Source organism: Falco cherrug, chromosome 8 (genome assembly GCF_023634085.1).
Source record: "Falco cherrug isolate bFalChe1 chromosome 8, bFalChe1.pri, whole genome shotgun sequence".
NCBI classification, from domain to species: domain Eukaryota; kingdom Metazoa; phylum Chordata; class Aves; order Falconiformes; family Falconidae; genus Falco; species Falco cherrug.
Window position 1 is genome coordinate 14,126,303 of NC_073704.1, and position 27,110 is coordinate 14,153,412.

The 27,110-nt window shown below is 41.7% G+C and overlaps 1 protein-coding gene across 5 annotated transcripts in view; it reads left to right on the top strand.

The window, feature by feature from the left end:
- Positions 1-27,110, top strand: part of PLEKHM3 (pleckstrin homology domain containing M3) — a 120,824-nt gene that overhangs the window by 57,365 nt on the left and 36,349 nt on the right. For all 5 annotated transcript variants that reach the window (XR_008733701.1, XM_027798772.2, XM_027798770.2 and 2 more), the window contains 2 exons: positions 4,459-4,522; positions 21,859-22,016. Coding sequence is in view for 4 of the 5 variants with exons in the window: in XM_027798772.2 (XP_027654573.2) it covers positions 4,459-4,522; positions 21,859-22,016 (222 nt within the window). In the remaining variant the exon portion in view is untranslated. The remainder of the gene's footprint in view (positions 1-4,458; positions 4,523-21,858; positions 22,017-27,110) is intronic.

Below are 27,110 nucleotides of genomic sequence, written 5' to 3' on the forward strand. Positions count from 1 at the left end.
AAGATCACCCGAAAGGGGATGAAATTTCTGGTTCTGTCTTGCCTGAAGGTTATGCTTCAAAGTATCAAACAAAAAGAAATAATAATCACAAACCAAGAATGCTCAGTTCTCTCTTTTAGGTGGACTGAAAGTCTCTGATGGTGAGTTTCTTCCCTGCTTGCACTGATTGCTTTATTTCTAGCACATAACAATAAAGCAATTTAGAGACCTTTAACCAACAGGACTTTGGATTTCATTGTTCACAGGAACTGGCAAAGCTGGAGGGCTGGTTAGCATTGAACTTGGTTTGTTCATTGCAGGCTTAACCCTGACTGGTAGCCAGGGTTTATAGCACAGAAGCCCTGTGACTCACAACTGTTCTGTTTTGCATCGATGTTGAAACTGGTTTGGGAGTTTCCAAACTGTGAAAGCTTAGGAGGTGCTTTTAGTGGACATGCACTCGATACCATTCGCCTCTCAAGGGTCACAGGTCACATTCTGAGGCAGCAGAGGTTTGCGTTTTTCCTGTGATGAGTCTTAACATCTTGTGTTTGACCTCTGTCTAGCTTGCTCCAGGTTTTTTCTGTGTTAAGATCTGACTGAAAGGACACTGTTTATTGAATGGTTTTAATAGAACAACTTTAAATAAAAAATCCAATTTGTTGTAACGCATCAATTGAAATATTTACAAAACTGACGTCTTTCATTTTGCTTTCAAATAACTTATTAGAGATTTCCCATTTGGTGTTTGTAAAGGACCTTTATATCAAGGGAAAAATAAAATGCAAGCAGATGTTTTGGTCTTTTTGGATTAAGGCCTTCTATTAACCCAAGCACGCTCAAAGATCCATCTCGTGCAGAAAGTAAATATGTGTTTTCTAGTGAAATGTTTCTAAGTGTAGTTGTCTTAACCTGTTCTGTGGTCTGTGTCAGATTTGTAGGTATGACTGTGATTTTAGGTTGATTTGGTTGCCACGTAGTACTTCTTTGTCTGGACACTAACGCAACGGCATGGTGTTTGTGTGAGCCCATCTCGCCTGCTGAACTCTACTGACTTTGGCTTCCTTTGACCAATTTCAGTTGCAGTTGACAGAGGGCTGGAGATGGCAAAGCCATTACCTTTCTACTAATTATGCGAGAGGAAGTGTCTGGGCTGAGAAGTAAGAGGTGCTAAATTCGTCCTGTGTGCCCCCTACTGAAAAATACTTTATATAAAGCCACCACCTTATTAGGTTCAAAGAACCTGTGCAGACAAGCAAGCTATTGGAAACCAGCTGTCATTCATTTTCTTGCTTGGTCTGTGTGGATTTCCTGCCCCAACTGATTTGCTTGCATTTTATCATGAGATTTTTAGAAAATGTGTTTGAATTTGACGTTCTGGTGCTGCTTATATTTTTGTTCCTCATCCAGTGACAACACTGGCAATAATGTATTTGAGAGGTGGCTTCACAAGTTACATTCAGGTAGCTGTTAAGTTTCATTTTTCCTTTCCAAATGGGACTAATAGAAGTTTTCTGGAGGTGATCTTAATTGCAGACATGCAGCACAGCAAGATGTGATTTTGAAACAGCTGCTCAGCTCACCACAGGTGTGGTGAAGGTGCATCATTTATATTTTAAGTGATCAGGGACTGAGCTGCCTACTTGAAGGTGATTTCAGTGATCTCCTACTCATGGACCTGTGTGCTCTCCACCTTTGGTGATGTGGGCAGGTGGCAAAGGGAGTGTTTTGCATCTCCACACGTATTGGGAGTCATACAGGAACTGGTCCGGTTGCTTAATAAGGAATTTGTAAATGCTGTTGAATGTGGGAGCTCTGTCTGCTCAGCTTTTTTCTCTTGCCCATCACAACCAAATTGTGGTTTTTTGAGTCAGTAGGAGGACTGCAAATCTGAAGCTGGACCATCCTTACTTACTGAGGGTTTTTTAATGTGTAGAGTTTCTATAGCAATAGAAATAAGCACTCCTGTCACTTGAGTGCCTGGTATGTGCATGTATATATGTGTCTTGCATAAGACTGGGAGGGCAGTGCCTGCTTCTGTTCCTGGAAATAGATTTGGAAGGAAGGGAGGAGTAGTGTTGGGTGCTGGCTCTGCAGGGCTGCTGCTGCAAGCTAACATACCTCAGGGAGGGGGGCAGGTACAGGGAAAGAATAACTGTCGCCAGGACTTGTGCTGGCTGACACCACCTGATAAAGGAGGTCCCTCGATCATGAGTTTGCTTTTCATCTGCACACTTTTTATTAGGGGTTAGAACTTGCAGGAAATAAAATGCAATCCTTGAAGGCAGGGGAACATGATGTTAGTCATCGATATTAGTCATTGACAGTTTCTGCCTTATGGGTTATTCAGGTTATTTCCTGAAAAAGGAAATCTTTGATTAGCTAGTTATTTTCCTTAGCACTGCTGTAAGGGCATCAGCAAATAATACAGTTCCTAGCAAAGCTACCACACTGCTTAGTGCCTGCCTGTGTGATCGGGAGGAGTAATGGGGAAATTTTAATGGAAGAAATTGTATCAGAACTGAAAAATACTAATGGCTTCAAAATGCTGTTCAGAGTTGACTCCTTAGCAATCATTTTTAATAAATCGTGTATGTGCAAATGAGGAATCCCAATGTCATATATTGTCTAATACCTGGAATTTGATTGTTTTCTAGTGGTCTTTAACATTGTGCCAAATGTATTACAAAGGTGTGATACAGCAGAGCCACTGAAACATGGTCACTTCTAATAGGAGCAGTGGTGTAGCCTACATAACTCAAAGCGGAAAATGCAGTATCCCAGTGAGACTGCAGCTGAGAATTAGGTGGGTAGAGCATACATGCTTGTTGAGTCAGAAGGAGCAAGGACACAGTCCTGCTCCAGAAGAGTGCCGTCAGATGGCAGTGCCCAGTTGTCAGTGCCTTGCTTGCAGGACTCTTCCCCTCCCACACCAGTAAAACTTAGATTTTTTTTTTTCCAAACATACAAAAGGAGTATGAGACTTTGTACCACTCACCTTAATTGCAGTGAAAAGGCCAAGTCCCTGGAACACAGCTTTGAAAGCATCAGTTTAAGGTAGTTGTTTAAGACAACTGATGGACTAAAATGAAGAGGGGTACTTCCGTTATTTCTTAGATTCAGTGTTCTGTTAAAGGTTGCAGTTGGTGCTGTTATCCCTGCTGACCTGTGTTTTAGCTAATTACGTTGTCGTAGTTTCTAAAAATCTCTTTGAGTTGCTGTGTACTTTTTCATGAGTCTCATATCATGACCATGTAAGTTCACATCGTCCTTTCAGTACCTTTTGGTTTTCTGAACATGTCCAGTGGTCTTTCTGTTCACTGCCGTTCAGTTCCACCATTATAAACCAGTCTTTGCCAGAGCTTTGTTCAAGCATTTAGTAATGTCAAGAATTTGATTTCTGTATTGCGTTAAAATTACATGATTGTAATGTAGGAACTGAGTTCACAATTTCTTCTCTAAGCAACAGGTAGTGTAAAATAGTTGCACCTCTTCAGATATTTGGTTGTGTTTTTTGCAGGAGTGATGCGATTCTCCACTCATCATGATGCCTTTGTGTGGTGTGACATTTGTTCTGTGTAGATAGAAAATAAAGCTGGTCAGCTAGTTGTTTCTCTGTGTGTGCACACAAAGATAGACATTTTAATTAGATGCACTTTTCGTCTTCCTGACATCTTTATGGCAGATTCGTAGGTTTTCATAAACTTTTCTTGCTAATATCTGCTTACTTTACAAGGTTCATTTTTCTCTAATGTTACTTTAACCTAGGTTTTCATTTTACTTCAAGTCACTTTAATTAGGACATCTCTTCTCTGTTCAGGGTTCTGTAATTTAGCTTTACTGAACAGGTCTGTCAGTGGATAATCAATGGTCTTGCCTGAAACCTTGGTTTATGTAAGGAAAATATACCTTTCTCAAATAAGTCATTATAAAATCTATACCAATCTATATATTTCTGTATGCAAAAGGGAACTGATGTCAGTCAGCTTTGCTGGAAGAAAAGTATCTGGAAAAAATGTATCTGCATGACATTTTCCCCAATATAGTTATTTCAGTTACAAAACCATAAATCACATCTGAAATTAACTCTTATAGCTTTCTAGCAGACCAGGAATCTTGTACTAAAAAACCTAAGAAATACTTCTGATGCGTAGTTTGAGTTACTTGGTTTTGTTACCGGATTAATTGTTTGAAGAAACACCTTCTGTCCTCAGGATGAGCTTTCAATAGCTTTAAATGTCATGGTACATGCTTACCTGATAGTTAGAGAATGACACTGGCACAGCATTCGTTCTTATTATGGAACTGTGTGCCCGTGAGGAACGCTGTAAAAGTAGCTGGTTCTTACAGGGTGACATAATTCCAGTTTCTGACAAGCTCTGTCTCTAGCGTCATTATTCTGCAGTCTTGGTGGGGAGAGGAAATCTTTTGAGTTTCCCCATCAAAAAGGCGTGACACACACTTTTTTCTCTTTTCCAGGATCTTTCCCAGAGAGTATCTTCTCCAGCAAATCCATCTTTATTCCCTTGCAGACCTTCAGCAGGTAAGTTTCTTTAACTTACACATCAAGCTTGTTCTCGTCTTCAGTGCTAACTGTACAGTCCCCCTTTTAGCTAGTAGTAGCATAAATAGCTTTACTTCCAAGCCATCTCTGTGATTTATAGTTTAATGTAAAAAGAGGTTAAATGGGGCATTAGTTAGGGTTGAGAGAGAGAAAGCCAAGAGCATCGGTGTTGAAATGGAGCTGGAAAGAGGCTGCAGAAGAAAAACGTAGTCTGCAGAGAGAACTTTGCTGTGAGGAGTTTTTCATCTGATCAATGAAGGCTCATCTAAGGCTCAGCGTACAAGTGACAAGTAGTATTTATTTCTTTGCTTGAAGGAATAGTTATTCAGGAATTTATGAGTTTGTACAGTCCTTAGGGCAACACACTTATTTACAAAATCTGCTAGGCAGTACCATAAGAGGGGGGGAAAAAAATACAAATAAAACAACAGAAAAAACTCAGCAAGCCTGCCGTACAGAGTTAAGCCATGCAATGTTACTATGGCAGATGTGACCACAGAAGAGGTAATATACCAGCAAAACATGTCCTTGCATTCATACTGATTGAACTAAACAAGCACCTTGCAGTACATCTGCCCGAACAGCAGAATTTTATTACGTACCAGATTGAACAAGAAGAAATTGGCAAAAAGAGCTGAAAAGAGAGGACAGGGAATATAAGGTGAATGTGCTGCACCACTCGGATGCACAATGGAGGGAGCAGTGAGTAAGATGTGCTAGCTGACCTGGGCATGTCTGTGTTTGCACTCTGATGCCATTGTCAGTGATGTGTAAAACACATTATTTTAAGTTTATTCCACTGATGTTTCCCTTGTTTGGTGGTGCCTTTTCTGCAGGATAATGGGTCGCATAGTCAGTTATGGGTGTTTACACATTTAAGTTGAGGTAGTTCAGGTTCAGATGTCCCTCAGAGCTGGAGACTACAGAACTGCAGGAAACACGGAAGTCACAGGGTAGAAATGATTCCATATATAAAATAGAAAGGCCAGTCATCTGAGGTCTAAACCTGTTTGCACATCTTTTCAGCATGTTCTGCTATCTCATCTTTAATAATCAAGCCATTAAAAAAGCAAGCTACTTAACTCCAGAGCTGCAGTCTCCCTGGTGGGCCTGTCTATTAGCCCCAGTGCTTTGTAAGCTGCTTAATCAGTTCCTAACATTGGTAGTAGATATTTTAGAAGCAATCAGCAGCTTATCAAGCACCCTGTGGGAGGGAGGGAGGGTAGAAGTCACAATTCATCCATTGATTTAGCAGTTTGCTTTCGCACGTTTCTTTGTGTTTGTGTTTGCAAGACACCTTTTCTTCCCTTGAGAGCCTCAGCCCCAAACTTATCATATTGAGAGGCTATATAGTTTCATTACTATTTCTGCTGGGGTGGGTTAAATTGCATTTACCTTTTAATCTAGTTATATCCTTGTTGTCAGCCTGGAGAGGCTTTTCCACATTTCAGAGGTTCCAAGTTTGAACTCGGATTGCCTGTTTCTGTCGAAACGGAGCCGAAGTGGAAAGGGCTTCATTGAGAAAAAGAACCCAACCACCAGAGAAACGCTAATACCCTTACAGCTCCCGCCTCCCCTGTGGTTTGCCCCTTACCACTGCTTTCTCCCGATTGCTCATCATTTTCTACCAACCTGCAGTTTGGGTGGTTTTTAATCCTAAAAGTTTCCCCTCCTTTTGATTCCTCTGCAGCCTATTTCCTCATATCCATGGGCTGCTGTATCCTGCTGTCCACTGTATCCTGCTGTCATGTAGATTGCATGTGTTTGGGGAATTAACTAAAAGGTTTATTAAAGATTAATGGAAAGATAAGGCATGGTGAGTGAATTAGAAAAGCAGAGAGGGGTAATCTGCAGATATAAGCAACCTTTACCCTGGTTAGTCCCAGCTCAATTCTGATTTGTTTCCTAGCCAAGTTCTCTTTAAAGGTCATTTCCTACCAAGCAGGTGAGTTTCAAAAATGTGGTATGAAAGTCTGTTCTTGGGTGCAAAAAGGCTGAAATGCCTGTTTGCTGGTAGATGAAGAAGCATATAATACTATTGTAAAATGAAACCCAATTTGAATCTATTTCTAAGCTTCATAGAGCTCCATGCCTAGACCTTATGGATGTGGCAGAGTACATACTTGAGCTATCTGATGGTCTGGGGATGGATCAGTTTGGATAGGGCTCTAATGGGAAGACCTTAACTGTAAAGTTAAAAGCAGAGCGGAAGAATTTGAAAAAAATGGCCTTAATCTTGGAAACTCACCACATCATGGTGAGGTGGTGGTTTTGCTAGTTCTTCACAGATGCTTGTAGTACAGATGTGAGTAGGTCTGACCTTTAACCAAAGAGGCAGCAAGTGATCATCTTTACTTGTATGTGCATGCTTGTTTAAAATAAACACAAACGCACACACGTACCCCAGCAAGGTTTCACTGCAGACCAGGGACCCAGGGACTACAGTAAAGTTTACAGCAGGTCTGTCGATGGGCATTCCTGTTGGGTACGTATTCACAGAATCCTCTTGTTGCAGTTGTTGGAGGTGTTTAGCAGATAAGATAACTAATCAGGTGCATTCAGATTTAGGAAACAGAAACCCAAAGTGTGACAGCTTGCCTGTTCTCCCCTATTGTCTTCAATGGCTTTCCTTTTCGACCCTCCCTGGTGTCATCTACTCAGGCAGTAACCTGCCCTGTGTCACCCGTAGCACCATGCGTCTCTGTTAGCCATTTTATCCAGGGCTATTCCAATCAATTAAAGCTTTAAAGAGGAAGACCTCCGGTTGTTAGGAAGCCAGTATTCACTCCTGAAATTGCTGGTTTTAGCAGACGTAGTACACTGGAAAAATGGATTACTTTTATTTATGTGCAGTATGGTCCCTGATGATGCAGTCACAGTCCGGGGCAGCTTCACCCTAAACCTACTGGACTTATGAACTCTGCTCCCTGCAGGCATTACTAATGGACGTATCACTGGTTTTATGGACAAGTGGACACAGTTCATGCAAGTTGGAGTTAAAACCGGTCCATTCATTTTGTGTGACTATGGGGCTGCTTTTGTTGAGACTAACAGTTTTTACACTGTTAAACATTGATTTGGACAGAAACAGACTCAGACAAGACTCTTGCATTTCTTAGGAAAAGTAATTCTTGTTGTTTACATTAGAATCCATATTAATGGGAGCTTTTAAAGTAAAAGACTTGAGGAAGCTATTGTGATGAGTTCAGAATTCAGATGCTTAATCCACACAGAGTTAACTAATGTCTTGCCTGTTTTTTGTGTTAAATAGGAAGATACACAATTGTACGTAGATTATTGTAGTGATGGACTTTACGGTGGAAACACTGTTAATCATCTCAATTATTTCATCCTGGTTATACTACCCCTAAAAGATATGTTAAAATAGAAAGGATCCACGTAACAGCAGAGATGACTGGATGTCAGGGATGTAAATTGTGAGTGAGGTGCGAGATTTAAAAAGATGATGATTTGAAGACTTGTTTACACGGGAACACTTGGGGTAAAAAAACTGAAGTGACAAGATATGGGAATCTAAAATGATGAGTTGAATTACATTGAATCACTGTGTAAATACTGTTATTCAAAATATAAGCAGCTTTCATTTGGTTTATCTCCATTTACTTTGGAAGCAAAGTGAGCTAAATTGTATTAAGGCCATTTTCATTCTGAATGTGTATGTCCAACAGGGATTTAATGTAGTATAATTTATCTATTTTTACATTGTAGATAAACTAATCCATTAAAATGTAATTAAAACATCCATTTACTTCAGATCAACTTTCCTGACTATCTACCTGTAGATGAACCTACAAACAATGCGAAGAACAGTGGAGAGAAAGGATGAACAGGAGAGACCTATTCTCACAATAATATAGCGTAGGTCATACAGTGACTATGATGTGCATAAAAATCCTTAACTGAAATGCTGCTTTGCAGAGCACACAGTGAGCATGAGGAACTTAATGCCGTAGTAATATTGCTGAGGCCAGAAGTTTATCATCTTTGAGAGGATTAAATATCCATAATGAGAATGTCCACAGTTACACTATGGTAGATAAAGAGATTTTAAGGTTACAGAATAGACATATTGTTTATGGAGCGGATTAGGAAGATGTCTTCCCTATTGACAGATCAATGATTTCATCTTCCTCTGACATATACGGTACTGATCACAGTGTCTGATAGCATTTCGCACTAGATGAACAGCTGGATCTAACAGAAGCATTCCCAATAGGAAACTCCTAATGTTTCTGTTCAGGAGAAACTTTACATGTTTTGTGCATGTAAAGTCCCCTAACAAAAATGTGGGGAATAAAAATGAACTTTCATGAAACAGAAGTTGTACTTAATTTGAGCCTAGTATATTGTTAAAGCAGGATTAGGAAGCCTTAGGAGAACAAAGAAATTGATAGGTGTCGCTCACTTTTCCAGGCTTTTAACCCATTTCGTACTATCATAATACCTCATTTTCTTTGGATTTTCCCTTTATTTTCCTAGAGTGAGGTGGAGGAGATTGGAGGTGCTCTTTCTAGGTTTTTGTATGTCCAGAATTTTAGGTTGATTTAGACAAGTTGTTTAATAAGTCCCAAACATAGCAAAGACAACAAGGACATGTGGACTTTTTTTTGCTCTTTACTTGCTGGTGTTTTCAGAAGTAAAACTTCTTTTCTGATCACTCAGTCCTCGTACAATTACTGAGAAATGCTTAGCTTAGATGTATAATGTACAGCCTAATGACTTCCAAGCCCATCAGTGGTGGTGTCCTTGTCCAGCAGCTCCTTTTTGTTGACACGTAAAAAGGATGGGATGTGGCATCCAACCCACGTGCCTGTGCTGGTGAAAGATGGTTGTGTGCATGTGGCTATATTGAGTGACAAAACTGGGGTTTGGCTTACATGCTTTGCACTTGCTCTAGTTCTAGAAGTGTTACTGGGGTAGATGCGTGACAAACACCCCCCACCCCACTCCCTGCTCTTAATGGATATAGCCACAGCTGTAAAAGCATTAGCCCAAACTCAGTGATACCAATGAGGAGGTCGATTGCTCTCGTTTGCTTCATTCAGTGATTCAATATAAACTGTATCAGCTTAAACTTTTATTTACCAAAGGGGTTTACCCTTGTAGCTGTACCAGCAGATCCTTTAAGTTTAGGCAAGCCCTTTTTTGGCTTGAGGTGCAGGAGGTAGCAAATGAGAAGGAGAATGTGCTTTTTGGCAGGCCTGGCTGTGCTGAGATGGCTGAAGATTTGTCTGTCGCAGTTCTCTGTGGGAGTTCACCATGCTCAACAAGGGCAGCAAAATGCCAGGCACAGCTGTGCCGTAGCTGCCACGCTTCAGAGTTCAGTACCATAGTGAAAACATTGATTTATTCCCCAGCCTCACAAGCAAGAGTTGACACGGTATGTGTGACAGAGATGCAAGTCCTCCAGTGCGTCACTACCAGTATTCAGCTGACCATGGGTTGGAAGATGTTGCTCAGACTAGAGCTGGTTTAAAACAGTGGTGGGTTTTAACTGCCATGTCATGCCAGGGGCAGCCGCTGCTCCTAAGTATTGGGGAGGAGGTAGACAGAAACAGATGGTTGTGTGGGGAGGTGAGAGATCTACACATCGTTAATTTGCATGGTGGTCCAGTTCTTATCCTCAGGCACATGAGATCTGGACTCTTTCCCGCTCTGCTGCAGGCTTTCTCTGACACGGGACAAATAATTTTTAATGGGATTAAGGTAAAATGGGTCCTACTTTACTATGCATATGTTTAAAGTAGTCATCCTAAGCACAATTGAGTTCAAAAGGGGGAAGCCCAGCACTTTGGAGGGCTAGTCTGTCTGACCTATTTTAAATATGTTGTGTAATTACAGTACACTAAGATTTTGAGGCATTTAGATAATTCTGTGCTTGAACTGTGTAAACATGCATCTTGGACCCTAATGACATGATGCTAATAGCCATCTTTATGCCCTTCTTTTACAACCTGTGCCTGCTTGACTGTGGTAACTGTATTAGCAGAAGAGTAGTCCTAGAATGGGAGAAGCACAGTATATGCATTTCCTTAAATATTAAAAGTTCTGATAGCAAAAGATCAATTAAGCAGCTGGTATACTTTCCTGTGGCTATGGCTCCTTTATCACTCATTTCTGTCACTCCCTGGAGTTTGCTAGCACTGAGCTGTCTGTCAGCAGAACAGGAAACTTCAGGTTAGCTGATATTTCAGGTGTGTGTATAACTCCCTGAAGTGCTGACAGCTCTGCTTACAATTAGTGGTAATGGCAACGATCTTACTGGTGTTTCCTTTTTACCACAGCTTCACTGGGGAAGGGAGTTGCTGTCATTCAGAATGGCTCATGGTCAGGCAGAGAGCGTGGCAGAGCTGGCCAGGCTCGTGGGTGAAGACCTGGCCAGGAGCATTTTGGCAAGTGGCAGCCAGGAAGACAAGTTCATCTGAGTTAGGTGTGTTAAAGTCTTGGAGACAAAGTGTGGTGATACAGCAAGATTGTTAATAGATATTTTTAAGAGCAGAACTGGTTTTTTGCACTGCTTGAAACCAGAGTTTTCAACAGGGCTTATTAAATACGTGTGGTGCTTTTCCATCTGAATGTATAATCGAGGCTGCTTGGGGTTAAGTGTGGCTTTTTAGAACGAAACTGTTTAAAACAACGCATCAGTGGTGCCAGAGGCTTGCAGGAGCTTCTAAGATGAGAGGTCCAGAGATATTTTTAATTTTTTCAGCCCCTGAAAGAGGCAGTAGCAATAGAAGCTACCCCTTCTCTAGTCCTTTGTGCTAACCAGGTTTCTTCTGTTCTTTTTTGGCTGTGCGGAATGGAGGTCAGGCTTAGCAGTGTGGAAGATAGGGCTCTAACCTCGTACTTCACGTAAAATGTCTATTCAGGAGAGGCAGCTGGGCATATCTCAAGGAATAACATCCCAAGAAACCATATTTACCGAGAAACCAAAATACTGTCTCAGGGGTACCTGCTTGGATGAGAGAAGAACATTTCTTTTTTAGAGACTTTTTTAAAATACACTTTGTACTCGCAGAGTAACCCTAGCCATTTTCTTGGTATGTTGCTGTCTTGTTCTAAAATCCTTCAGAGGACTCCGCCTTAAAATGCCCTGATCCAGTCCTGTGCAAGACAGGAAATTTTCAAATTTTGTGATATCACCGTGAAATAACAACTTACGCAGTGGGCGTGTAGAGTCAGTTATCTCTGCATGCAATTGCCTGCTTAATCTTAAAAAAAAAAGACGCACATATATTAGCTCATATACTCTCTGCCTGAATGCATATTGTGTATTTGCTTGTGTGTATAGAGTCCCGTATGTTTTTAAGCTACGGCAAGCGCTTTCTGTTCTCTACCAGCCAAATTCCTGGTATTTTTTCAAGCTTGTTTGATTAAAACAGCCTTTAACCTTTGCTTGAATACCTGTTTCTTAAAACAACCTATAACTCATCCCTGCAACAGGATTAGGAGAACTTGGGGTGTGACAAAATTGACATGCAGCTGCCTTGGAAACCTTGGGGGAAAGAGAAAGGCGGTAAGGTGATTGAAACACAGTGAGTGTGAAGGCAGAAGTTGTAGGGCTGGAGCCTTGTTGCAGGGCTTGCTGGGGAGCTGGCACGAGTGATTTCCAGGCGTGTTTTTTATACTGAGACAATTCCATCTCTTTCTCACTTGTGTCAGCTTGCACCCAGAGATGTGCTGAAATTTCAGGCTCTTCTTCCTTTCCAAGGGAGGAGTGGGGGAGGGCTCGGAGAGACCTTGTCAGCCTCTCTGCCTCCTGCTGTAAATTCACTTGGGCTGTCAACAGTTTGTTCCTCTCCCCCAGCCAAGGTAAAACTCCATCTTCACCTTGCCCCCTGCCTATACGTGCTTGTCACAGATTAGCAGCATTTGCTGCTGACCTTGTTTTGTTTTTCCTCCTCTTCCCAGTGCCTGTTATAGTTAGTAGCTAATTTGTGGAATATCACTTTAATACCAAATTAAAGTGCAACATGTTGAGTGGTCTGGTTTGGAGGGACCGCAAACAGCTCTGCTGTCAGTGTGGTCTGCGTGGTGCAAAGAAGCCAAAGGGAGCTTGTGATTTCTGTTTATTCAAATTCTCACTCATTTCTCATTTAGTTTGATTTATTTGGTGGGTGGTTTTGTGGGTTTTTTTGTTCTTTGCAATGTTTATCGCCAGGTTTCCTTTCAGGTTGTTCTCTGCCCTGGGTGAGTGATGAGTTAGCACAGCACAGTGTGTGGCTGTGTGATGTTGCTTTGCCTTGTGTCAAGGCCAGCGATGGCAAAATGGTGACATGTATGTCAGAGCCAGTGCCTTGTGCTGATGTCAGCAGTGGATGAGTGGAGTCCCTAGCCTCACCTACTCCTGTCCACCCTGCTGCCACCCATACCATGAGCTGAACAGGCCTTTGGAACAGCCAGGGACCTGCAAAGGCTGTGAAGGGAAGAGGAGAGAGAGAGAGGATGGGGTGGTGTCACCCTTACTGTCTGGAGCTGGGGTTGTGGCCCATAGCATGGCTGTAGCAACAAAAAATGGGGCTCTTCTTGAAGTTACTGCTGTGTTCTTTTTTAATTTGTTTTACGGCAGTGCACAGTGACTGTGTGTGCATACAAATATTAAGAAATTATTCTTGCCTTAAGTCACTTGCAATTTAAATAAACAGGACAGGCAACCTGAAAGAGATGACTGGGAGTCAAAATGGAGCAAGGAAAGCTGACTGGACCAGTATATTACACAAAAGACGGGGCAGAGCTGAGATCTGATATCTACCTCCCTGGGGCTTTTACTGCATGATCATCCTGCCTCGTTCCATTTCCCTTTCCTCTGAACTAAAGATTAATTGTGCATTGAAATCATAACAAGGATTCACGGTGTTAGGAATCTGGTGAACGGAAGGGGAAAAAATCCTCAAGGAAATTAGCAGTCCATGAGCATTGTCTGTTCCCTAGAAATAAATGACTAGGAACTTCCCAGCCAGGGGAATGTGTTTTCCCTTTCTTTGCAGCTTGCATTATCCTTAGCTAAGCATATTGTGGCATGCTTGTCTCCATGTCCATGTTTTCATCACAGAAATCCTGACCCTGCTGAAATCTCTCACAGGGCAGAGATTCCATTTACCCTTTGCGCTTTAATGCCCAATTTCCATGCTTAAGGGATGTGGAAAACACTTGCTTATTCTCCACTTAGCAAACAGGTAAAGGCAACCATTGTAGCTTTCCTGCATCCTAATCTGTTCTTACTCTTCCCAGTTTGTGACAGTGATCGCTTGTGACAGAGAACAGAATGCATCAGAAAACGCATTCTGAAACAGGTTGCACAATGTAAGGATGGGAGGTAGAGTGTGAAACAAAGGTAGTTGACTGGAGCAAAAGAGGTCTGAGGCAGGAGTTAGGAACACCTTTCCAGCCATTTTAGGTGCTGGAGCATTGTGGTATCTCTCTGGTGAGAAGTTTTTAAGCAAGTCAGTCATCTGACGGCTGTGCCGCAGGGAGAGGAGTAAACTGGAGGTTTCTAGAGGTGTTTTTTCTAGCCTTATTTTCTTGTATCATTGGTAGTTCTTTCAAAAGCATATTTCTCATCTGTCCTGGAGGTGAAGAAAGATTGCTGAGCGTTTAGTCCTCCTCCACAAAGTTTCCAGCAGTGGAATTTGGAGGGCAGTGAGCACAGTGGTGAATCCAAGCAGATCTGTTCAGGAGATTTGCCCTTTCATTCTGTCCAGGAAGTATGCTCTCTGTGGTACTCCGAAGTCTAGGCAAAGCTGGAGCTTTCCTCTGAGCTTCTTAGCAAAAGGCTTGGTTCAGACCAGCTGTTTCTGGAGAGGTAGAAAGAAAACAACCAGGAAGAAGAAGAAACCTTGTCTTTAGAGGATGGTGGAAGGCTGTGCACGATTATTGACTGCTCCTTCAAATAACTTCCTTCTGCCAGACGTGCTTGTGACACTAATGCCACTAATTAAAGTACTTTCTATCCCTTCAATGTATATAATTGGTGGTGGTGAATGAGCTTCATGTCTACCACCCCTTCAATTTTCTCAGTGCCTCTTGGTCTTTTCATGTCTCTTCTGCATTGCGTCAGTGCCTGCTGGCAGATTCTGCCTGTGTCTGTCTCTGAGAGAGAGCCAAGTGTGGGTCTGGCCTTGAGAAATAATCATAAATTGTGTTCTGTCAGGAGGAGAGGCCGGGACAATCCAGTTGAGATTTGAACCTGTAATTCAAGGTGTTTTAGGGATTTCATATCACTTAACCCATCCCCTCCAGGCATCACTTGTGTCTGACATGTAAATCAGACTGGAGGAATAAGTGAAACAGATCGCTCCGTGCTCCAGAAGGCTACGAAGGAAACCTGTGTCTTTAAAGAGAGTGCCTTCTAATAAATGTTATCTGCAGAGAAATACACCAGCCCCTACATAGGTAGTTAATGTTACTGCTTCAGTGTTGGCTTATAAAACAACTTTATCACCTCTGTGATGATAATGATTAACAAGCTGATTTACAAGGGTGGGGTCACAAAGCCATTTTGCAAATTTAGCTTGTCTCACAGTGGCCCTGATACAGAATCTGAGTTTTACAGTATTTTCACCACTTTACCTGGAATACGTAACCCTGGTGCGGGGGTTCTTAAAGCAGAACGGTAGCAACAGATAATCTATGAGGATGATAACCAGGGTTTCCTCCTGTGCTTCTGGTAAGGAGGAAATCACAGGTCCAGGACTGAGGATTCAGGAGAGTTGAGGACATTTCTAGCTCCCTTCTCAGTGTTTATTCCTTGGTCACTTAGACACAGTAAAGTGATGGGGTTCCTGGGCACGCTGTTACATGATGCCTGTGGTTGTTGGCTGTCCCTTGTGCCAGAGCTGGCAAAATATACAGATGTAGGTAGATTGCCTTCTTTTAGATTCTGGAGAGTTTCTCTTAAAATATTCTTCATCTGTTGATTCTCCATTCTCTTGGATCTTAATATAAGAAAAAATTATTTTTTAACAGCTTCTGTTCTTCCTTTTGTTATCATATGTTGGAAATTACTCAGACTAGTGAATTTAATCTAAATTATTTTAATGCTGAAACCCTTGATGTTGTTTAACATACCATGACACTTTTCAGAATTTGGACTTCTTAACCTTGGCAGAGGTTAAGAATCGAGCAGAACAGTGTATCTGAAAGCTCAGCAAACTGTATTCCCTTTACCGCCTGTCTGGACAGTCCTCATGTAGGTGATCAAAGGTATTTATGATCTCCATGCTATGTAAACATCTACTGCACTTTCAGAAGTTGGTAAAAATGTGCAGACAGAGCAGGAGACTTGATGGCCCTCACTCAAATTCACCATATAGACTCCTGCGGGGATGGAGGTCTTACTCTTTACCTTTTACTTGTTAGCTAGCATTGCTGATAGGAGCCCTGCCCTCAAAACAAACACTCGCTGCCCTGAGAAATGTCTGAAAACTGTACTGTTTTTTCCTCTCCTGTCCAGAAAGTTCATCATGTCTGATAGATGTCAGTGTTGATTTATGTGGTCACGATGCAAATGTTAGGTATTTCTGTGGACGTGGTCTAATAGGTGGGTGGAGGGCTATGGAGGTGTTACTTGAAGCAATAGTGGATTACAGCTGACTCATTTTTCCTTCTGTTTCTATGCATTCCCCCTCTAGTTACCCCCAAAGCCCTTGTAATATTACCTCTTTGGGAATGACATAGTCTGAGTTTAGAGAGGACTTACATACTTACCTTGTGTCATCAATATTTGATTGCTTTTCATTGACAGTCAGAGGCTTCTGTTATGTCTTTTCTGATTTGAACAACTGTCAGGGACTGGAACAAACTCTTAACTAATTTTGTATTAGGGCTTTTTATGCCTTTTTTTTTTTTTGGTCTTGTTCTGTTTTCCAAACAGAAAATTATCACAAGCCATTGATTTAGGTTACCATCTCTCTGGGTTAGAACTCCCAACAGAGATGAGAAGTTCTGCCACTGTTACCTTGGCCACCTTTCTGGTTTGGCTTTTAGTATGAAAACATACATATTGCAACACTGCTGTCCCGTGAGACCAGTTTGTGCAACCCTCCTTCATGCTGGCAAGTATGTTCACATACAAGGAGTCTTTGTTGACTGAAAAGGGAAGACAAAGTGGCTTGACTTCTCTCTGCTGTGTGTAATGGGCTGGGGTTTTGAACCCCTTGTCTTGTGCTGCATGGGAGAAGGAGGTTTAGGGGCCAGGGCTAGGGCTGGGGAATGGGGGACCTTCAGAGGTGGGCTTCTACTAGCATTCTGCTTAGCCTGGGCAGCTTGGAAGAGGGATGGAGTCAGTACAGAGCTGTAGCACAGCGTGTTGGAGGTGAGGGGACTGCCTCTCCTCTGGTGCAGGACAGCATCGTGGGCTCAGAAATGTGTCATGAAGGTAGGGCACAGGGATACCGGTGAGAGTCCCCTGGGCAACACGTGCTGCTCCTGGAAGTTGTCTACGGGCAATGACCTGTTGTGCATACAGTGGGCCACTAAGGAGGATTCGCCTGTGGAAGGTGCTGTGATCTATGGCCTTTCCAGTTCTTGCTCTCCAGAGGCAGCTGGCTCTGAAAAGATCACTTTAAGAGAGCGAGGGAACTATGAGTAACTTCCAGTTTTTGGACAGCAGGATCAAGAAACCTCTGGGGGCCAGCAGCCCTCCTGACAAGTAGTTAAACTTTGACTGGTCACATATTGCCTTCATGATCATATTAATGTGATGTATCCAAAGAGTTTTCAACTTGTACCATAGCCCCTGCTGCCTTCCATCTTCTGTCTTCCTGCTGAATCAGGAAAAACATAGCCCAGTGCATGTGCTTTGTGTCTTCCCACCACCCAAGGCTCTTGCAGTGGTTGCCAGCATTGGCTTCTTTGCTAGCGTTTGGCAGTCCCCACGTTTCCCGCCCCCCCCTCAGTCATACAGAGCATAATTGTTTTGTTAGATTTATATTTGCTGCCTAACTGAACAGTAGCACAAAGATATACAGAGAAGAAAATTTTATTTACCTTTACTCATAACTTTCACTTGTATGAAAAGCCTCTATTGTAGAAATCGTCTAAAATAGTTGTCCCGGCACCTCTTTGGCATGTGTTCAGATTGTGTGTATACACTTTAGTTTCTCCCACTGCTGCAGACAAGGCTCTGCCTTCCCCTCTTGCTTGCCAATACACCTCAGCTTTCCCAAGCCGGGTGCAGGAGGCTGGGCAGCAGGGTGGGTTGCTGCCCTTGCTGGCTTTCCTGGCTTCTCCTCTCCCCTTCCTGGCACTTGCAGCTGTGCGCTGGCCGGAGGGATGCTCTCTGGATTATGGGCACGGAGGCTTCTCCATAACGCAGATTGTCCCATTTAGGGTGGGAGATAGTGGCAGTTAGTGTAAAAAGCAATGCTTGTTTTGTGGGTTTAAATAGTAAGTGCTTTGAGGGCAGGGCCTGCCTTTTATGTGTGTACATGTGGGTGTGTATTTTTATACAGTTCCTAATGCGAGACACACAGTTAGCAGCAGCAGTATGCAAAGCCATGGCTTTCTGTCCTGTGGTAGCTTAGAGAAGTCTTTTATCCAGACCCATAGAAGTGGACAGTGATTCTGATGTGAATTGCTGGGGCTATTGAGAGACACAGCTTGCTTTGGGTCTCCAAAGACAACTATCTGCCTCCCGTCGCCACCAGGCAGCATAGCCTAGTATGCTCCAGGTACAGCAGTGGTAAGCTAACTGTAAGAACATGGCCTGTGTCCAGAATCCTTTTGGGATGGGATGCTTGACCAATTCAGGAAGAGAAAGCTGCATTCCACCCTCCATCAATTGATGACTAGGGTGCCATCATCAGTCGCCTTTCACCCTTAATATGGGGTGACAAAACGCTTGCACTACAAAGAATTCAATTAGAAAGCAGACCTTGCTCTTCATGTGTGCTGTAGATAGGAGAGAATCTGAACTCAGAAAGATTTTAATTTAAGCTTGATGGGGTTTTTTGGTTGGTTTTTTTTTTTGGTTGGTGGGGTTTTTTTTAAGAGGCACAAATATATTTTTAAGCCTTTCCGGGTGCATGTTGAGGCTGTATTATGTTACAGGGATACATCAATGGTGAAATTTTTGGTTTCTGTTCCTTTGGCATACTCTTAACTTAGTTTTCTGCTAAATTTCCACATTTCTTATGAAATGTGATGGACTGTCCTGCAACTTGTACTGTGTGATTTCACTGTTTCTCTGTTTTGTGAACTTACTTTGTAAGCAAGTAGAAATGTCCTTAGGAAAGGTTCAGGTCAAAGCTTAGGAGTGACTCCAGCAGTGAGAACAGATGTGTGCTGGGTTAGGCTGCACTGGGGGCTGTGGAGTCTCCATCTCTAAAAGGCTTTAGCAACAGATACAGCTGTAAAGAACGACACAGGTGTTACTGGCTCTGCCAAGGCTGCCTCTTCAGGTGTTGTCATCATTGTCCTGATTTGCCCCGATGTCTGGATAATGAATTACATTTGTTTAACACACTTCTACGTTTTAATCACTTGTGTTTCCTTGAAACTCAAAATCAGATTGCAGCATCAACTGGGAGAGCATCCTGGGACTCTGCCATAGTGGTTCTGGGATGTCTAAACTGACTGACCCTGGATCTCTGGCTGTTACAAGAGAGTGCTTAGTCACAGGAGAAGTTCTGACACCTTTGATTATATGTCCTATGCTTCTTTTCCCAGGCCATAAAACACTCACTGTGGAAGTGTTATCATGAAACTCCTCTTGGGGACAGCAAGTAGAAATCTTCTTTTTGCTTGCCAGGGTAAACGGAGATGAGGATTTTATTCTTGCTAACTACAAACACAAATGAGAGAAGGCTGCAGGCAAAAGTCATGTCCTGTGCGCAGCCTTGAGGTCTCTGATGAAACAAAATGACACAAAATTTACAGATGCTAAAAACAGTGATAACATCAGTTTGATGTTGCATTTTGTCTTCCTGCTATAATGCAGTAAAATGGCCTGTAATTCATGTTGCAAAATTGGCATGCATGGCTCTTTGAAGATACCATCTTCATTGTACGTCTGCAGTGGCCAGAGTTACAAGCCAACCCACTACAGTGCTACAACAAGCCATACAAATAAATAAATAGGGACAAGTAACACCAGCTCCTCAGGGGCAGCTGCCCACTCTCAATCTGTCTTGCTTAGGTTGTGAGCTCTTCAGCATAGGGAAACTTTTGTGCCCTGTACAGACTTAAATTCACCCCTGGTGCTTAGGAAGGTAATATATTATGTTAGTTTTGTTTATTACATTATATAAAATGTGATTTTAATTCAGAGATTTAACTTTTAAGTCCTTGCTGATAGTGACATTAGTACAGACTTAAAAGTGTTACTTTGCAGCTCTGTTGTCAGACTGGCATTTTAAGTTGAGCTCTGGCAGTCTGTCAGAGGTGGTTGCTGTAGCATGAAAATGCTTTGGAAAATATGTATGTATATTGTGGGTTATTTATTATCTTTGTATGTGTATTTCATCTGTAACTGCTAAATGGCTTTTTGGAGGGTGATTGTAGCTGTGTCACTAGCTGAGTGGCTTCACTGTTTCTTTCCTCCTGATTATTGAGTACTGTCAGCTCTTGTGTCTCTGCCCTGCTCCCAACTTGTTCGGCTTTCAGACCCTCTGTAACTCTGGAGTCTGCAAGCAGAAAGTTTCTCCCTTTAAAATGAAAAACAAAACACAGCCTAGGGGAGCTAAACTAACTTCTGACCATCTGTTAGAAGGTTAGTAACATCATTACCTTGAACTATACCTTCATTTCATATTTCATGCAGCAGCTTCTCTGCATTGTTTATGTTCTAGTTGAAGGGGATCTTCCTATACCAGGATGCAATAGGAACGTCATTTTTCCTCTAACATGAGCAGATGTCCTATCTGCAGTACTAGCAATAACATTGCCGCTTCCTGTTGTTGCAGATGTTGGTAGCCGGCTGGAGCTGAAAGCGAAAGAGAGGGCACATTTCAGCTCATGCATTCAATGCCATCAATGCTATCTATGCACCTCCTTTTCCACATGTACTCTTCAGCAGCCTGTCTCGGCTAGCAGGCAGGAAGTTGCCCTGGAACACAAATTTATTTCCTTTCTACTTTACATAGGGGAGGAGTGCTTCCAGTATCTCTGTTGTTCTTCTCTCCCTTGACCTTTGGTTTCTCTAGATTGGTTTACATTAAACCCAAATCACAAGTGGTATGTTACGGTGTTTAGGGAAGGGATGCCTGAAGCGAATCTGGCACATAGTTAAGTACGAATCTCCTCACTTTTAGGATTCAGGGCACAGCCCTGTGCAAGTCCTCCTCAATCAGCAATTATGGCATTCTTTTTCCTTTTTATAGAGGTCACTATCAAATCCCATGACACATTTTTATCACTAATCTGGCAGGCTGCCATTCAGACCACAGGAAGCTCTGGAGAGAAGAATATACACTTAGGGCCTTATTCCATCTTCATTATTCCCTACACCAGCAGAATTCCTTAAAGTCTCTGGAAGTTTGATCTGAATGGAAACTATTTTGCCTGAATAGCACCCCTTATGGAGGCATTGTCACCGAGTCAGAAATTTAGATGAGTGTTGTGGCTAGCAGTTTAATCTATACTGCATGGCTGTTTTTTCACAACAGTACAGGGAGTGCTAATCACTTCTAATGGTCTAGCAGGATTGTCTGGCAGCGAGGGACTTCTCGATTTTGAGAGCTGGACACTGAAGGAAAAAACCCCAGTTCCTATTCAAGACTTTATCTGAGAATTTATTCATTTTGGCAATGAGGGGAATATTGTATTTTAATGGTTTTCAATGGGAAACACAACCTCACTAAAGGAGGAAAACCAGGGTTCCATTCACACAAAATACGCAAAAAAACCTTGCACTTTGGAAGAAAAGGAACAAAGACAAAACTTTGATTTGTGCATAAAAAATAACAAGTGAAAATCATAAATGTAAGGCAGTATCTATAACTATCAGATGATAATATGGGAGGCTTAAACTCTTTTCTGATCTGCTTTTTTGTGCCTTAGTAAATGAATGCATTGTTGTACTTAAAATTACTACTAATCTTGTATGTTACTGCCATATAGAGACTTACAGAGAGATAGTAACTTAGTTTTTACATTTACATCATTGTCAATTCATTGGCTACTATTATCACTTGTGATTTCATGGAGCTGTAATTGCTGAGATGTAACTTTTCAGTTGTTTTAACCAGCAGCACTTAGCTGCATTTCTGTATTAATAAATACTGTCTCCGTCCTTCAGGGAGTTCTAGTCTTTCGGGGTTTTTTTGAGTTCATTCAATATTGTCTTCTCGTTTCAGGTTATTGAAGGAAAACTGGCTCCTTTCTTGGGGAAGGTGATCAAGTTTGCCACCTCTCATGTATACAGCTGTAGCCTTTGTAGTCAAAAGGGCTTCATCTGTGAGATTTGCAACAATGGAGAAATACTTTACCCCTTTGAGGACATGTCTACAAGCAGGTACTGTAATGTCAGTCTTACATTTGACTTGCATATCATATTCTTGCGGATTCTCAGCCTTGTATGCTCTTACTTAAATAACTAGGGACTGGATCTCACCCATGCACATTTCTGGGCAGCTACACTAGATTACAGGTCCAGGGAGGCCACCACAAGCAGACTTGGAAATAGATGGGAAGAGCTACTTCCCAAACTCTGTAAATCTCAGAACAGCTGTTCAGAAAGGGAAGAGTCCCCAGCTGCATCACACTGTGATTTATCCAAAGCTCCTCTGAGTTTGAAAGGTGTCTTGAAAAGCCAGATGAATTCTCTGGGGTGATCACAGACATCTTTCTGGACGTCACTGAGCCCATGATGTGCTGGGATTGTCCATTATAAAAAAAATAACCATCTATTCTGAAGTGTTTTCCCCATGAAATGTTATGGCTAGTTCTCTGTTTTTCTGTGTGCATACTCCTCTGTTGCCTGTGTGTACAAGATTTTATTTTTTTTTAAATGACTTTGCTTTTCTCAGGTGGCTACATAATAAGTATAAGCATATGCCAGTCCTAAGCTAAACAAAAGAACATTTCATATTATATGGAGTACTGGACGCCAGATCAGGGACAGGAGTTGCATGGAAAACCTAGTAGCAAAATGCAGGAAACCAGAGCAGACTTGGCAACACAGAAGTGTTACTGCTGTTCTTCAGAAATGTCTTGGATTTTGAATAAAGAAGATTTTAAAAATATTTTCTTTTAACTCAACAGAAAGACAGTATGTCTGACAGCACAGCCTTCCTCCTTAGAAAAGTACTTTTTTGGCTGTTTCAAATACAGTAATTTTAATTTGTTCTCCAAAGTGTTCCATTGAAGGGGAAAAAAAATGAAGAGCCACCTTTGGAAACAATCAGGACCAGCCTGTTAAAAGGGCTTCATTAAGAATCTGATTCCCTTGCATGCACAAAGATGTTAAATTACAAGCAACCAGGGACTAGTCTTTGGGGATTTTCAGCCTGACCTATTTCAAAGGCTGTTTGTGCATTCTTTCTCCAGACTTTCATTCTAAAAGATGCATTGACAAAGAGGTGGACATAAGCTAAACAAGGTGTGCAGCTGAGCTCTATAAATGGCTTTCAAGAAAGAATGTACCTAGGGTGCATGGTGAGATAGGCTGAGTTAAAAAGAGAAAGACTAAGATGACATAAAACATACAATGTCTGTTGAGGCTGTGTAAGAGGTGACTGAAGATATTCCTGAAAGATTGATGAGAAGGTGTAAGAGCATTTGGGAAGACAGGTTTACTTGAAATCTGTGTGCATTTGATTTGTCTGGGGGATTTTTGGTCACAAAACCATTGTTGGATGTATATTGTTCCCCCGCCCTTCAGCTGAGATCAGGCATACCTCGCAATTACAGAGTTTAAAACCTTCTGGAATCAAGTAGTATTTGTCAGCAGTTCAGTGAAAGCCACAAGAAGCTGCTCTGGCTCCTCATTTTATGTGAATTAGAAACCAGAAGGACTTCTGTTCATGTTTTACAAATGTGAAGTTGTGGTTGATGTCATGCCAAAGACAGTGGTCTTTGCTAATGATTTTAATTAGAACACGATCAACATGAGAGGTCCTCCAATATTTTTCCTTTTAACTTTGTCAGAGGTCGTTCTGCTTACTCCTTTTGTACTCCTTATCACTAAATCTTGCTTTTATCCCCAGAATTTTCCATTTCCCTTCCTAGTTAGTTTTCTCATCTCATTACTGCTCATGTGTGTGCATGTACCTCTGAAACTAACCAGATTATTTCAGTTCCGTATTTTTGCTCTTGTCCACCTTCAGACTGTAGGCAAGTCATGCCAACAGAGGAGCTCTTATATGTTTTACTGTGCAGCTTCATCAGCTGCAAAGCAGTGAGGGAGAAGGCAGGCTAGAGGGGGTTTGTGTTTTTTCCATCTCTTACATTTGAGAGATTTCTGAGGTAGGTGTGCTGACCACTACAGCGACAAGGGTAAGCTGAGGTGAAATAATGTACAGAGTAACCTGTGGCAGATGGACTGGCAAGTCACGAAACGTTCGTGTGAAGACTTGCAATTACACCTGAAATTTCTGATGACGTGTTCAGCTTTCCCTGTTTGTTAAGTGTCATACAGAGCTCTGAGTGAACAGTTAGCTGAGATTTGGGATTTAGTTGTACTGTTCTGAGTCCACAGTGTGCAGTGAGAATTGACTACAGTTCACTTTCACCATCCTGGTTTTCTGGAGTTGGTGTCTACAACATAATATTCACATTTTATACTCAGTACTGGACTGTCAGGTACCTTGGCTGTAGCTGCTGAGTTTGGGAGGGAGGAGCAGCTGAGCTCTGAAGACCATGTTTTCCTTCTTGCTTTTGAATGTTGCTCATTGGCTTTTGAGCATGCTACTAATTCTGCCAGCAAATTGTGCTGTTAGGTTAGAAATATTCAAAAGTGGGTGTATGACAGCTTTTGCAAACTTCATCTCTCTGTTGAAATGTTTGAAAAGTGGTCTGTTTGCATGTGTGTGGGTGGTGGTGGGGTGTGTTGAGCTGGCATTTGTTTTTCTGGCTACCTCCCTGACCTTTCTTGCTCTTTGGAAAGAAGAGTGACAGCTGTCAGAGGGCACAATTCCGAGGTGATTCTCAGCTGGCTGTTACTTTTCCATCTTCATGGTCTCTTAGGACAGCTTTGAGGTGAAGAGATTGTTTCTCTCTAAAACATTCTCAGCAGTTTCTGGAGCAATCTTCAGTAGGAATTCATGAAGGATGGATCTTCTTTGGATAGATACAGCTGAGAGAAAAGCAGGGCCCCTCTCGAGGGCTGGAGTTTCTCTTTGGTCAGGTTATTTGCTTGAGAGTCATTTTTGTCAGTCCTTGAGCAAACAGAGTGAATACCTGGGTTATGCACTCCTCAGGGTTTGAATACACATATATTACATACCCTTCTCTCACTAATCAGCATGACACATTCCTTTGTTGGCAAACGGTTCCAAAACAAACACAATCAGTTCACTTAATTAGCGGGTCTGTGGGCTGTGCTTGGCAGGCTCTTTACATCCTGCTGAACAATACAGCACAACAGTTTTCTGCCTTGAGTGTAAGAGTGGGCTCACAAAGTCATAAGCTTTCTAATGATATTTCCTTTCTGTGGCTTTTCTTGGGAGGTGGCCATTCTGCACAGAGCGTAATGAAAGCTGTGATTCAGTAGTTAAACAATTTCTAAAAATTGTCCCATCCTTTTGGGTGCCTCTTCCAGTCAGTCTGATTCCTCTGCCCCCCATTTCCCTCTTTTCTGTCTTCACCATATTTATATAACAATTCATCAGGATTCTTTCTAAATGTCACAATTTCAGCATCTTTTTGAAGGCCTTTAAATAATGAGGACTATATTTAAATCCTCCTGAGTTAATTGCAGTTTCATGGAGCAAATTGCCAGCTAACGTAAATTTGCACAGCTCTGCCTTTGCTGGAGCTCTGGCAACTTAACCTGAGCATCTACCTCCTGTTTTATTTATTGGACCAAATTCGCCCTGGGCTTAAATTTAGTAAATAATCATACAAAATTACCCTATTATATCACTAATTTTATTTTTACAACTGTTGTGAAATATTTAAATATCCCTGGTTATGAATTGACTTGTTAGACCTATTCTTGTCCATTTGTTAGCAGCCAGGCTATGCTCTTCAAGTTATTCTGATATTGCTTATTTTTCATTACCATGGTGAAAAGTTTTTATTCCTTTCTTCTAAAATTAAAAACAAACAAACAACAGAGGTGAAAAGAAAATGCCCGTGTAGTGATACTGCTGTCTGTAGCATGTGGTTGTGTTTGTTCTATAACCTAGAACAATATTTAACAAGTTTTAAAACTTAAGCAATAATGAGGAAAAATACCATTGGAACAATAATAGATTATTCATTAGAAAGAGTTTTGTGACCAGTTAGATAATTAAGTAATTATAGCTGTGTTTAAGATTGATATATGCTACCCAGTTAATAAAGTTTTGGTCTTGCCTGTGTGTCAGCATCCTAGGGACTCCTTTCACAGGCAGTTTGTTGTGTTTTGCTGGTAAAGCTACTTGCTTGTGATTTAGTCAATTCGTTGCCTTTTATGTGGTGACTGTCGATGTATGTGAACCCTGGAGAGTTGCTCTTTTGTGTTCATATGCATTTATCAAGGCTAAACTGTTTTCACTTTGCAAAGTTAATTTGTTCTACAGATCAGTTAAGGCATGTAGACCTTTTAAGATACAAACCAGAAGACCCAATTTTAAAAATAGATGTGCCACAGAACAGGCTTGACTATATCAATCAGCTTGGATGCCTCTATAATCTTCGGCCACCATCCTGATAAGACCTATGAATGTACTTAACTTTACACATAGCAAGAAGTCTTACTAAAGGCTCTGAGGCAGCGCTTAGCTCTATGCGCGTGCCGAAGTCTTTGCAAGATTACAGCTCACTGTGTTATGGATGTTGTGTCACTGGACAAAACCAGCTATTTGATACTTTGGGAGAATGTTAAAGATAGATATTAGGTGGAGAGACTGAAATACGTAGTGCAGAGCATTTCCAGGAATTACCTTGGCACAGGTCAAAGGCATCACTCAAAGTACGTTGTTTTCCCTCTTGCTCTGAAAAGTTCATTTTATACTAGACATCCGTTTCCCAAGCCCAGTTTACCTGAGCTGTGCTAGAAGTTTAGTACTTAATTTTTGAAAGAGCTTAGCTTATCGGGTGTTGATAGTTGGTTCAAAGCACCCTGAAGTGATCTGCTCAGCACTTTCTTTAAAGAAACTTACTAAGTAGGTGTTAGGTTCTCTCGATAATTTAATTTCATCTGAATCTGTCAAAACTGGTCAAAATCTTCTGGCCCAGATCTTCTGATTTTTGTCTGTGCAGGCTAGTGCAGTAGTGTTACCTAGAACACATAAAAAGAAAGAGATAAAATACACTGGCTTTTTCATCAAGCATTGTATTTTAGAACTGAATTAGCTTTATAGGTTGTTTTTATCTGCTTCATTTCAGAGTGGTATTAACTAGAATATTCATGGTAAAGGCAGATTCCTATTTCAAGTAGGAAGGTCTCTGCAGTGCTGCCTTG